Raw genomic sequence first — 14,823 nt, 5'->3', positions numbered from 1 at the left:
ATATACCACCAGCACACCTAGCTTATCCCTAACTCCCAACTTCACATAAAGGATATATTGCGGCACTGATCAATATTGTTGGTCCCCATTTCCCTTGCAGGGAGTGATAATGAACTCTCAAGTGGTACCGGTGATGTATCAAAAGATTGCCCAGAGAAGATCTTGTATTCTTGGGGAGAGCTGTTGGGACGATGGTAAGAATTAATGAGGAAATTTTTTAAACTACCTTTTTAAAGAGACTTTTATAATTACAGAGTAGGAAAAATATCAGTAAGCTTTTTTTTAGAAGCATTTAACTCAAATATGCAGAATCTCAGTCCCAATGTTGCAAGCTGTTCACAGAATCCCTCCTATTTTCACCAAACTGTAATTTTAAAAGACAGAAAGGAAAATTATCATACCAAAGGAGGGTAATTTTATTAACTATGTTTAATAATGTAATTCTAATGAAATATACATTAAATTACTTTGTTCTGGCTCTGCTCATTTTGGGGAGTATAATCTAAAAAGCTGCACAATTGTCTGGAGTCTTATGTAAATAAATGGAAACTAAATACTGTAGATGAATGCTGGATTACAGGTTGTATGCTTTTTGAATTTTTGCATTTTTAGTAGGTTAGATTTCATTGAAAAAAAACCAGATTAGTCTCATGATTGTAGAGATTAAGTCTGAAAGAGCTTTCTGTCATTTCCAGTACTGAATTAGCAGTTTTGCTGTTGAATTTCAGTAGTGTGATCTAGAGTTACTTTGGGAGCAACAAATTGGGGGCGGGGGGGTGGTCCTGCTCTAGGTTAGTATTGAGGTATCTGGTCCATTTAGTTAAATCTATAGGGTTGTTACTGTATAGGACACTCTACTCCTTAGTTGTTTCTAGATTTCTTGGAATGTGTTTTCCTCCTTGTGACCTATTGATTAGAAGCATGCCTTTAAGTGGCAAGATTAGTTTGATGTACACTCAAGGAAATGTTACTGTATTCAGTGGAAGTAATAACATAATAACTAGAAGCCTTAACTCAAGAATGAACCATCTTCTTTGGCCAGAGGGATGCTTTTAGTTTTCTCTGACACACTGAGGTTCTCCTGAAAAGTAGAAAGCAAGCAGATGTACCAGAATGGGAACGTGTTTGCGACCAGAGCAACTCAGGCCATTTTCACCACCTAGAATGAAGGGGCAGCCATGGCTTTGGACTGGATCTGGTTGCACCTGTGTGGCTGGAGAACTTCTTGATTTTCTGAGGAATTCCAGGAGATGAAATGACAGAAGAGAGTCTAAAATGGTGCTGGAGAAAGCAAGTACTGAATCTAATTGACAATGGATAACAGCCTTTCTTAAGGATGACTTTGTGGTGATAAAAGCGGCAAAATGTGACTATTTTTCTGCTGTCATGGTGTCCGCAGATGGCTGTCCAGCAGTCTTGTTTAGGGTAACTCCAGCCTTCAAGTTTTAGGCTTACAGCTCCAGAATGCCTGGGGGAAATGGATCACTTGGGTTTCAGTTTGGGATGTAGTACTGAGATGGTATTGATTATACTTAAAGATGACCTTTGGCAGGACTAGGATGGGTGCATTATCTCCATCCTGGTAAAGTGTTTGCTTTACCAGGATGGAGATAATGCACCCATCCTAGTCCTCCATATTTTCTTAGCAGCTTCAATATCATGTATTCAATATCATGAGAAGCAGAGAAAAAAACCTCAGAACTGGAAAACAACTCTCCTTATTTTATCTAGGCATAATAATCTTGACATGCGACCAAAAGGTCTATCTGCATTGGTGAAAAGGGGTGTTCCAGAGGCTTTGAGAGCTGAGGTGTGGCAGTTACTAGCAGGCTGCCATGATAATCAGGCGATGTTGGATAAATACAGAATTCTTATCACAAAGGTTAGTGTATATATTCTTTAATATAATGTGGCTATACATTTTAAAGCAATGATTTTGTTTTTCAAGTGAAGTTAAAATTATGGAAGGCATACTTTGCTCTCTGCTGTGGCATTTCAATGAGGAATGGATCTTGTCTGAATGTATGTTTGAAGTTGCATTATATTGAGTACTAAGTGTCATTGTTGAATCTTTTTACTTTGATTTTGAAGTACTATATTGTTTTTAAAGGATTTATTTAGCTTTATTAGTACAAACCTATATATTAAATCTTTCATTTTTAATAGTTTTAAGTATTGCTCATTGTTTAAGAGAATATTTAAGTAGTTGTTAGCCTGTCAAGACCTGGGTCCCTTTTTTAACTCCTGATGTCAAGCTTGTGTCATTTATTCTTTTGCTGAAAGTTTATCCTGTTTGCAATGTCCCTCTGGATTCTACATAGGACAGACAAATGATGGCATATATCACATTAGAAGAAGAACATGTGAGAGTGCCTCTAATCTTGTGTGTGTACTTGTTGGATTATGTTGCATCATCAGACGCCCCAACAAGTACAAGTTCCTCTAAGGACAAAGTAACATCAGAGCATTTCAACCTCCCAGGAGACTGTAATGCAGATCTCAAATTGCCTATTTTGGAAAAATTAGACTTTAACCACACAACTGAGTGATAGATAGCTTGAAACCTTTTGATATACGTGAGTTCAGCAATCTCAAAAGATCTCAACAAATACAATAGGTTTTTAACACATTACAGTTGTTAACTGATAAGATGCATAACCTGTACAACCAACCTGTCTCCCCCTCCCTTCCCCTCCATCTCATCCCAGTTGAAATTGTACGTCAGTCTAGCGATTCTATGTGTCCTAACTTAGAGTGAAGAACCATGCTGAGGCAGTGACTTTGTCTCTAGTGTTTATTGAACTGCTCTAGTAGATAGAAAATCCTGCCAAACTGAAAGAGTGTGGGAAACCCACACAGATAAACCCAAAACTCAAGGCTGGGTTCTGGGTTTCTTTGAATGACAGTTCAAAGCCTCTAAACTATGCATGCGTTTTCCCTCCTGGATAGGGGCCCCCTCCTGCTCACCATCAGTACTCATGACACTATGAATCTGATGAAGTGAGTCGCAACTCACTAAAGCTGTAATGGTATGTGGGAATGACCTTGGGAAAGAGGGCAAAGAGATGCAGCCAAGAGAATGGTCAGATAACAGACACTGAGCCCACAGCAGGAATGTGGGTGGGGCAGGAGGCTCAGAAGAGACCCTCCCTACTTTTTGGGCTGTAAAGGGGATGGGAGGGAGAGAAGTACTTTCAGACTTGCAAGATTCTGTTAATGTAGCTTTACAATAAAGTAGAATTAGCTCATCTGGCCGTGTTTCCTGTCTGGTCTACCTTGTAAGGCTGAAAAAAGCTTATGCCTTTTAATAAAATCTGTTGGTTGGGAAAAGTGCTTTCAGACCTTTCGGTACAGAGATCAGTTATTCTGAGCAGCTGTTCTAATACGCAATCTCTTTTTTTAAAATAAGAATTTTATTAGATTTAAAGCAAAGATAAAAACTACAAAAAAGAAAAAAACTACAAGAAGAAAAAGAAAAAAACTTAAACAGTGTGAAAACACAAAAAGAAAAACGTTTTTAAGATTACATAAAGAGGTGACTTCCGACTTAAAACAGCAAGAATATACAGCAATTTCCATAATCAATCCCTTACTCTATATCAGACCAAAATCACATTATTTCTATAAATCATTCCATTAGCACATTGTAAAAATCACTAAATACAATTGCTCCTTCGGCTTATATTAAAAAAAAGAAGTATATAAACTCCCTCCCCCAAAACAACATTTATTTGATTATTTCCTTCCTACCACTGTTCTGTACACTTCTGTCCACTGTAATAATGATTAATCTAAAAAACATGTAAATTATCTCTTATAATTAATAAAACTGCAATTATAACAATCTTAATTCTTTTAAACCTAAAACCAAGCATTTATTGTTTATACCTTATTAATCTTGATCCAAGTCACTAACAAAGTGTTTGAAGTCAAACAAGCCTTAAAAACAGTCCAAATGAACATTCTTAAATCCTTACCCCACTTCAAAATATACCCAAACATTCACATATCTCCACATTACACACAGCACATTTTTCATTAAAATAATCAAACAGCCCAACTGCCCCCCTTAAAAACTCCAACTTCTCAGCAGAAAACCTTCCATAGAAAAAAACCTCCTCCTTCCCATAACCTTCCATCAGAAAAACAATTCCATTTATAGTTTGCAATTCAAACTGTCCCTTTAACTCCTTCAGTTCCACGGTCTGGTCATCAGCAAAAGCTTCGGTCTCGCTGTCAGAAGAAACATTTCTATCATTGCTGAACTCCTCAACCTCTTGCACAGCATCCCCAGCCAGATGACACATTTTAAAGGTGATGTTTTCTACAATATCCTGAATATCTTGCATAATAGCTTGACAGGAATCGAAATGAATCTGTTGGAAACTCTGTTTAAGCTCACAACAGAACTCTGAGAAAGTCTGATTGAGATTCTCCATGTTTCAGGCAGTAAATTATGGCACCCCCTAGATACTTGACTAGTGAAAGTAGGAGTTAATGAGTTAATGGAAAATTTCCAAAAGATGTTGACACAAGTAAAAGTATGCTAACAGGCAGCCTCCAGGGAAAGTGGCAGCAGAAAACTGAAGATTTGAAACAGCAGATTCAGTGTGTAGGAAAATAGTAAATTCTTCAAATTCAGTACAAAAATAATAACAGGGAAGCAATTATTTATTCTCAATCCTCCTTAATATTTAGATGGAAAACAAGTGAAAACTTAAAAAAAAATTAAAAAATTAATACCAAAAATAATGATAAGCACTAAGAGAGATAGCTTTTCCTTGCTGTAGAAAGCCTCTCTTAGGGTACATAAACTTAAAAAATATATAAATTGGGTGATTTAGAAATGGGGTGGCCGATCTTAATGTCCCTTTAAGGCTACAGTGAGGCTTGGAAATGGTGACGTCCTAGCCTCCCGGCATCTCTTACCAGATTAGAGCGAACACTGTTTGTGATCCTCTGGCTCCAAGGTGCCGTTCTGGAGGACAGATGAGGTGATTCCGAGCGATTTCTGTCCATGAAAACGCTCCAGGGCTTCAGGAAAAGCCTGCCTGAGCCCACTAAAACTGCCATGTTGTTAGTTCTGCCTGCGGAGCCCACAAGCACAGCTGTTCAGATCGCCATATTCCCGCTGGAAGTCAGTTCCTAATATGCAATCTCTGATATAATGCAGGATAGCACAGCTTTGCCAATTAAGGTTCCAGTATTGCTTGCTCTTCTTAAAATTTACAAGGACTCTTAGAATGAGCCATTATCTATAAAACTATGTGTACTGAGATTAGGATGATGTTCAATTCCTGACCAAACACACCCTCTGTATTTCTGTAACTGATGAAGTGTCCCAGTCTAGAGCCCAGTGAAGAGCCCATTCTGCTCTAGTAGGTGTGTAGGGTAATAGACTTGACACTGTGGGATGAAGGTTTTACTCTTCTATGCATTAATGCTTAAAAAATTGAACTATCAAATGTGCTAAATGCCTTAATTTCTTGGAGGAAAAATGGCTTAACTTCTAAGCTATCAGCACAGTGAGCAGAGGAAAGAACAGCTGCTTTTCCATATGTTTTTAGAATTGTTACATGGTAAATTAATATGGCAAGGCACAAAAGGTAATGCGAAACAAAGACAGTATTGCCTTCAGCCACTATACCTGATTTCAATTCCTTGGGCTTTAACCCAGAATTCCATTTGTGGATCAACAGTCTCCTGTGTGAGAGTGTGAGCCTGTATAAAGAAAGGATTGGTGACACTTTAGGATCCAAAAGCTTAGGATTAAGGTAGGAAGATCATGGTTAGGAAGACCATTTTGCTCAAAAGGTTCCCTGTTACTTAAGTTCTGAAACTGTTGACACCTTTCTCCTAGACATTCCCTTTGAAATACCAGTTTTGCCTTTCACTTCCTAATTTTCACCTCCAGCCAGAGCCAGCCTTACAATGTCAAAATGTGAGCACCAGTTCTCACATGATAACAAGCGAACAATCTGAGACCGGACCAATACATTATCAAAACAAGTGTTACGGGCTGTGAGAATAACCTTGAGGAAGAGGTGGAAGAGGCACAGACTAGGCAATGGTCAGATAAAGAGAAATCTGAGCCCAAAGCATGAATGGAATTTCAGAAAGTATCTCAGACTTGACGTTCCCTAGTCCTCTTTTGGATAAAGGCAGGGAGTGGGGAGGCACATTCAGAGTTGCAAGATTCTGTTACTGTAACCCTATAATAAAACTAGTTTTAGTATTCATTATTTTGGTACTCAGGTCTCATCTACCTCGAAGGGCTGACAAGAGACAGGCTTCTAGAAGAGTAGCTTCTAGTCCATTACACTGAACAAGCAGGAGAAGGGCAAGAATTCGAAACTTGACTTCATTATAAATAGGGCTTAAATTTGATACATAGCAGTTGCTGGAATTATTTGATAGTGGCTCCATTAGCTTTTCTACACTAAATCTATTTATTTGAGTTTTTGTTCCCTTGGAAGTCTATTCTTGCAGTTTCTTGTCTAGCTAGTTGAGAGAAACCTGGCACATGCTGACATCAAAAACCATCCCTTGGACTCGGGAACACAACAGCATGTAAGACTAGTCCCTACCTCATTCATTTCCAGGAGGCCTAGACATTCATTACCACAAGAGAATGGCCCTGGCCCTAATATCACATGATTACCATCTCAAATTCTACAAGAATGTCCCCTACATCCTCCAGAATCCAGACAAATGTCATCCTAATACAGGATATATGCCGCCCCCATTTCAAAGGAGGCAATAGAACTGGTCCTGGGAGCAGAGATCAGCCAAGCATTTTATTTAATTATTTTACTATCCCTAAAAAGGATGGGGATTATGGCAACCAGCTTGATTGATAACTGGCAAATAGAGGGAGAAAATGTAGAAGCAGTGAAAGACTTTGTATTTCTAGGTGCGAAGATGACTGCAGATGCTGACTGCAGTCAGGAAATCAGAAGACGCTTAATCCTTGGGAGAAGAGCAATGACAAATCTCGATAAAACAGTTAAGAGCAGAGACATCACACTGACAACAAAGGTCCGCATAGTTAAAGCAATGGTGTTCCCTGTAGTAACATATGGCTGCGAGAGCTGGACCATAAGGAAGGCTGAGAGAAGGAAGATAGATGCTTTGGAACTGTGGTGTTGGAGGAAAATTCTGAGAGTGCCTTGGACTGCAAGAAGATCAAACCAGTCCATCCTCCAGGAAATAAAGCCAGACTGCTCACTTGAGGGAATGATATTCAAGGCAAAACTGAAATACTTTGGCTACATAATGAGAAGACAGGACAGCCTGGAGAAGATGCTGATGCTAGGGAGAGTGGAGGGCAAAAGGAAGAGGGGCCGACCAAGGGCAAGGTGGATGGATGATATTCTAGAGGTGACGGACTCGTCCCTGGGGGAGCTGGGGGTGTTGACGACCGACAGGAAGCTCTGGCGTGGGCTGGTCCATGAAGTCACGAAGAGTCGGAAGCGACTGAATGAATAAACAACAAAAAAAGGATGGGGGTTTAGATTCAGTCCCTATGGTCAAGTATCCATACCACTCCAAATTTCAAATGACCATGCTCCAATCTACCCTGCTTTTTTTTTTTTATTTATAAGTATCTAATGATCTGAGGGAAGCCTGTATCTATATTTCTATTTCCCTGAATAATAAGAAGTTCTGTTTTTTCCTGGATTTGTAAAACTACTGATTCTGGATTTTGCCATTTGGCTTGTTCAGAACCTCGTGTGAGATACCAACTGCATGGAATAACCTTGACTTGATGACTGGCTTTTGGGGAAGCTTTCAGAACACAGCTCCACCCTCTCTTTGGTTTTTGATGTGCTGGGTCTCTTCGAAAGCCTCACTTATCTCTATCACAGGTGTTACAGTGCAGGAGCTTGCTTGGACATGTCAAAGGGTGCAGCTTTCTTCCTGAATGGTAAACTTACCATCTCTTGCCTTGCATGTAATTATGATATGGTAACTTGTTTCCATCCAGCTACCTTTGTCTCTTGGGCCATATAGTTGCACAAGTACTCTCGCTCCATTTTCATGGATTCAAATGCTGCCTTTGCAAGCTTGGTTCCTGAAGACAGTTTCTGAATACATCCTTAGGACATTCCCAGTATGATCCAGTATTCCTTCTACTGACAGCCAAAATGCTCCAGTTTTATAAGGGGCATGACTTTTGTGCTATGTGAATCTAGCATTACTGTCATCATGGATGCTTTCTCCCTTGGGAGGACAGCCCACCACCGTGGCCTATGAGTGAGCAGCTCTTCAGAGCAGCAAATCAAGGATTGCTATCTTAACCAGCTAGAGATACTGGTAGTTTTCAGGGTACTGTTAGCATCTGATTACATAATAGCATATGTGATCCAAATGATCACAGACAATAACTCACTGGTCTCGTATCTGGATAAGTAAAATAAGATGAAATTCAACAACATCTATATTTGGTTCTTCAGATATGGCAGTAGTGCATCACCAACATATCTACAGCAGTCTATTTCATTTTATTATTTATAGATAGATTTTTCTCTATGATTTTGAGTTTTAAATATTATCTAGTCATTGTCTATTGAATTAATTCAGTATTGTTCAATTGCTTTGTATTGCCTAGGTCTCTACATTATTGGGGCTTTTAATTAAGACTTTAAACTGCATCAGCGTAGCTTTATCTATTAAAACACACAGCCTTCAATTTGATATATAAGGAGGGTGGTTTTGAAAGTTAAAATGATTTTCTTATACACGCTTTCACAAAGCAATGAATAAGCATTAGTCACATAGCTGGAAGCAGAAGTTAAATGCAAAATACTGTATAACTTGAAAGCGAGCTCTATCATATCTGGTATCTTTAAGTAGTTAGCTTACTTAATTAATCAGCCAATTGTTTTTAGCTGACCCACAAACAGTATAATTCTTTTAATTACATAGTGCAATTAACCTCTTTGATACCCAGTACCATTGAGTGATATTTGATATCAACAGCTGAAATTAAGTCTTGAGAAGGCAGAAGCATTTTTGATAAATGGAAATTCTGAGTTGAGATCATGCATGCAATATTTTTCACAGGGTTGCATGTTGAAGTATGAGGCTTGTAAATTTTGGTATTAAGAGATATCTGCAGTAACCTAGATGTGAGGATGGGGAGGCACAGAAAACTAATCCAAACTGTTCTTCATATATTGCAAGATTCTCAGATTGCTTTTCCTTCATTTCATCTTCATGGTAAACACACTAAATTCCTTCTGGTCTTTCTCCAAGTACATGGACTCTGTGTCCATCACCATCATCACCTCCCTTCTCTATATTCTAGTTTGTCAGCACCAGTATCCTTGGATTGCAGTACCTAGAATTGGAGACATGTTTTCCCCAAGGTCTGATGAAAGCAGAGCTGGGTGGTATAGTTTCTTCATATGAACTGGACACTTTTTCAGTGAAGCCATATGATATGTCATATATTCTTAGGTGGAAGTAGACAATGTGACATAAATACAGATTTAATGCTCTTTATCTAGTTACCATCATAGAGATGAAATGGTTGCTCGCTTGTTCTTTCTTTCTTTCTTTCTTTCTTTCTTTCTTTCTTTCTTTCTTTCTTTCTTTCTTTCTTTCTTTTTCTTTTTTCATTTAAGTTGACAGCTCACTGGAGCCTGAAAGTGGAAGGGCTTCGTTTTGTCATAGTGAACTCTGCTTCCACCTAGGAATTCAGAGCCAGTATCTGGCAACTGCATTCTATAGATACAACCCAGAATTTCTGACTTAGAGAAAAGTCTGAGTCGTGTGCTTTGAAACATAGGTTATAGTTCATGAAGTGAAATGTGAACATATTTTTGACTTTTCTTTTCTGACTTTTCTTCCCAGCTATTTTCTTTGCATATTATAAAGCTGCTCAAAATCCAGCTGTGTTAGAAATGTACCATTGATTCCTTCCCACATCGCCACATCATTGCATGAACTTGCCTGCTGTTCCTATAATAAATGGAACAGCATATAAAATAGGTAATACAGAGTCAGAATAAAAATACTTAAGCTAATAAATACCACAAATCTAGCCATATCATCCTGGGCTTTTTGGTGACATGAAATATCTAAAAAAATACTGCTGGCAACTTTATAACTCTGTGGGTCAATACATAGTAGATATGAATATTGTGTACTTTATAGTGAGAATAATAAAAGCATGAAAAAAAAACACTTCACATGCAAGTTCTACCCAGAAACAAGCTAATATAATCTGTGACTACTTCAAGATATAGACTTCCATCGGGTATTAATTTTAAATAATGTGGGCATTTCTTGAATACTATCTGCTATAGTTTCTCTTGTCTTGAAGTCTTCATAATGTGCATCATAATTACAGTATTAACTGACTAGGTATTATATTAACATGTATTACATGATTAGTTTAATTCAGATTTTTTTGCAGCTAGCAGCTGCACTTATCTATCCATCCATCCATCCACACACATACATAGATACACACACATACACACAGAGAGAGAGTCAGGGTTGCAAGTGGTGGGGCAGTGATACAATGGTGTTATTGGAGGGGCATGGCTGAGACTTTTCAGACTGTTTTCCCCAACCTTTGGAGGTGAATATAATTTGAATTTTTAAAACTTTTTTTATGTGTAGTAAGCATGGGTAGTTGCATATTAATTTCTTTGTTTTTTGTTACGAGATCCCGGGGATCTCGTACTCTGTAGCACCCGCCTGGCTGCACTAGACACCTGTGTGCCCTCCTGCCCCTAGCAGCAGCCACCCCTGGCCCAGCAGCACTTGTGCCAGGCTGCGGGAGCTGCTTGTGTGCCCTCTTGCCCTCCGGAGAACCTACTCTGTGCCCAGCTGCACTTGCACAGAGCTGCAGCAGCCACTTACCTGCCCGCCAGCCTGCTTGCAACATTCCCCTCTGTTAGGGTGGTGTATCATGTAGATAATGCGGTGGACATAATGTGACATAGTAATGTAGTCCAACCCATGCTTTAATCAATTTTTGAATCTTTAAAGCGTCATAAGGCTTTGTTGTAGCTCAATCGTACAATAATACTCCCTATATTACATATAATAAGTAATATGGTAGCAATCTAGATAGTATTTTCTTTTAAAAGTCTCTCCAAATACTCAAACTGATTTGTACCATTAAGTGATCATAAGATGTAAAACAAGTTGTTGGCTGAGATGGTTCATGCCTTAAAGCACTTCTTTGCCACAAGGAATTCAGCAATTTAGTTTTTTTTTTACTGTTCGCTAACTAACTAACTACAAAAAAAAAGAAAAAAGAAAAAGAATACACAAAACTATAAAAGGAAAAAGAAACAGAAACATACAGGGCATATATTCACTCATACATACATACATACATACATACAGTTGTACAGTAAACCTTTCAATGAATGGAAGCCATAATTTGTTACAATCATCCATAGCTAATCTATATTGATCAATTCTGCAGACCACTGAATAGTTGGAGCCGTATGTTTGTCTTTCTAGTGTTAAACAGCATGTCTTTTAACTGTAAGTAAGGTACAGAAAATCCACTTTCTTTGTCCAGATGTCAACTCCCATCAGATAGGGATAAAGTTCAAAATAATATAAACATCTGAAAATATTGAATCTCAAAATGGAGTTAATGCATATAATAACTTCTTTCCCAAATGAAACAGTTGTTGGACATGGTGGGAACATATTTAAATAAATTACTAATTTCACTGCATCTCCAACAGCATAACTATTTACTCAGGCCTTTTCTATATAAATACAATGTTGAAAAAGATGTAGTCTATCATCTAAAATCTGCTTGTTCTCTAGGATTATATGTAGTGAGGGTTTCTGGAGGGTGCAAAAGGCATTTTACATTTCTGGCATCATGGTTAATTGAATAAATGCTGCAAAATAACTTTGCTTTCAGTCCTGAGGTGGTGTTGTAGTAATTGAATTAGTCAGTGATACCTCTGTCAAAATCCCTTAGATATTGCAAGATGTCAAATATATATGGCATGGTGGTGTTTGCAGCCTACAGACCCTAAACATTAAATATTATTTGAAAATGCTAGCTCAAGGGCAAAATGTAAAATCAAATTTTATGCTTTGTTAACTGAACTCCTTTGGCAGTTACTGACTATAAAATAAAGTTAAACATTTCATAAATTAAACTATTTTAAAATAACAAAAAACCTTAAAATTAAACTTATAATAGAGATATTACTATGTGATAAAAAGGCAGATGGCTGAGGCTGTATTGTTATCAAGCAGAATGAACAAACATTGTAATGCCTAGTGGAAATAAACAATATAGCACATTTTTCCTGACTGTGAGAGTGTCCTTTTAAGCAGGGCATCTCCCCTGGAAAGTCTCTGTTCTAGACCACAGAATTTTCTCTAAATATTGTGTTTCAAATAGTTTGTCTAAGGTAGAAGGTAGATGATGATGATGATGCTGACAACGACAGTAGTAATATTGTGTGCCAGACAAAGCCGTACAATATATAGACTTCCAGGTGTCATTCGAGGTGTCAGTTGTCACCTGCATAGCAAATGACTAGGCTATCTGTGGGACTACTTGTCCCTACTGTTTCTGCCTGCCCCACCAAGTCTATCAGGGAGGGCAGGCTCTGGGTCCCTTCCATCAAACTATGCCATCTTGTTGGACCCAGGAGTCATGCCTTCTCTGTGGCAGCACCTGCCCTGTGGAACAGCATCCCCCCTCGAGATCCAGATGGCCCTGATCCTGTTAGCCTTTGGTAAGGCTCTGAAGGCCTGGCTTTTCCCCAGGCATTTGGGCCAGGAAATTAGGCGAGCTCTGCTGTTGATGTGTTTTTTGTGTTTGGGATGTATTGTTTACCTCAGATGTCATGGATCATTGCTTGTAACGGTTGTTTTAATCCTGGTATGCTGTCTGGAGTCACTGTTGTAAGATGGGTGGCCATATAAATTATTTAAAGAAAAAAATAAAATAAATAAAATGTTACTTTGGAACCCAGCAGTTCAGTCATATTTAGCATATTTACAAAAAGCTAAGTATTCCAGTAGAAGATGTTAGCAGTCCAGTAATGGCAAATAATGCAGTTATTTAACATCAGAGCATTTTCTTTCAAGAAAACAAACAACTTCTGCACTTGGTATAATTTTAGGATCTTTAATGATGCAATTACTAGGCTATTGCCTCAATTACACTGATAGCAATTTTATAGTGCTATTAAGATTCTGTAGATTTGGGTTATATATAGTAATCTGAGTTTGCAATGTAGCATGACTTGAGAATTTGATTTTTATTATCATTATTTACCATGTACATTCATGGAAATAAATGTGTGGGTGTTTTTTATAGTGCAGTTTACATGTTTGTCTTCATTATACTTGTTATAATAGCCAAAACTATAAGACTTTGAATTTATAATTTGAAATGTCAGTTATTTGACTCTTGGAATTTTTTTTTTACTTTTTTGTGAGTTTAATAATTACTAGATAATTCTTGTCAGTAAGAATTAAATTACTGCTGACTTGCTAACTGCTACTGTTCCAGGATATAGTTAGGTAAGATGGCTTTGGTGATGGAGCATGTAGTGTTACCCCAATGAATATTTTATGGCTTGTTAATTGGAAGAACGTAGCTGATAAAAACGCCTCTGTTCCTACAATCTGTAATATATTAATTTGGGTGGTCACTTTCATTATCTTCGTTTGTCATCCTTATTCATGGATTGCTGTGGAAGGGTATAAGCCAGAATTGTGCCTGGCAACTGTTACCTAGTGACAGCTTCAGCTGTAATAGCCATTGGCTGTGCTTTTGACTGGGGCTGAAGGACCGAGTCACCTTCCTGATGGTGAGTTTTTCTGCATCAGCTAAGGATGAAGAGGAGGGGCACACTTAGGTGAAAACTGTAACAAGGAAAAATGTAAGGAATAAAAAGAGCACCCCTCAGCAAACAGGATACCATCTATACCTCATCTTGAGACAAAAGCTATTGTGTATTATCAAATACACTTCCTTACTGCTTTGGGAGGAGAATGCAATCAATATTAATTTTATAATAGATTGGACTGCTTATGGAAGTGCATCACAGGCACAACGTTTTATGGATGGCATTAAAAATAAGGATTTTCAGCACTTCGTGGTGAGAAGGAACATGAGACGTGAAACTTAGAAAAGGATGTCTTCTATTCCATTGCTGCAGCAGGAGCAGCGAAAAATACTCATTCTCTCTCTCATGTAAGGAATTCCATACCAAGGACTATTAAATAGCACCAGTGTGATTCCAGCACTTCAAAAAAGAAAAGAAAAAAGAGCCCTTCACCTAAGCTTTAATATACAATTGAAGTGACTTTGGATTTTTATTTTTTAGGACTGGATAATTTGCTTTCCTTTGGCTCTTTAATTAAAATGCATTGATTTGGGTAGAGATAGTGGGTAGGGTAGAAAGTAAGACTGCTGCATGTATCGAATGCCTGCTTATTAGTGAGTATTGAAGGAACTTTTGTAACCCATGGATGTGTCATTATTGCAAATGTAATGATTATGTTAATGTTTTGCTCACATCATACAAGACTTTTGAAGCAGATGGTTATTTTAATTACTAAAGAAAATACTTACATAGCAACTGAGAAAATGAATCCAGAAAATAAATGGAATAATACTGTACCATGACGGCTTGTCTTGTTAAATCAACATTTCGTTAGCTTCTCAGAAAAATGTAGATGGGAGTTAACGATCGCATTGTGCTGAGCATATGAAAAAATATGGAGATTGCTATAGAGGTGAGAAATGACTGGGACAGAGCTATGAACTTCAATATAATGATCCTATATTGTTGCAGTTGTAGCCTTATT

At 37.9% G+C, this 14,823-nt stretch overlaps 1 protein-coding gene across 2 annotated transcripts in view; it reads left to right on the top strand.

Moving 5' to 3' along the window:
• The window catches only part of RABGAP1L (RAB GTPase activating protein 1 like), a 170,550-nt gene that overhangs the window by 35,353 nt on the left and 120,374 nt on the right, over positions 1 to 14,823 (top strand). For both annotated transcript variants that reach the window (XM_063298498.1, XM_063298499.1), the window contains 2 exons: positions 101 to 194; positions 1,732 to 1,882. In XM_063298498.1, the coding sequence (XP_063154568.1) occupies positions 101 to 194; positions 1,732 to 1,882 (245 nt within the window). The remainder of the gene's footprint in view (positions 1 to 100; positions 195 to 1,731; positions 1,883 to 14,823) is intronic.

Source organism: Candoia aspera, chromosome 3 (genome assembly GCF_035149785.1).
Source record: "Candoia aspera isolate rCanAsp1 chromosome 3, rCanAsp1.hap2, whole genome shotgun sequence".
NCBI lineage: Eukaryota > Metazoa > Chordata > Lepidosauria > Squamata > Boidae > Candoia > Candoia aspera.
This window is presented reverse-complemented; position numbering and strand designations above follow the sequence as displayed.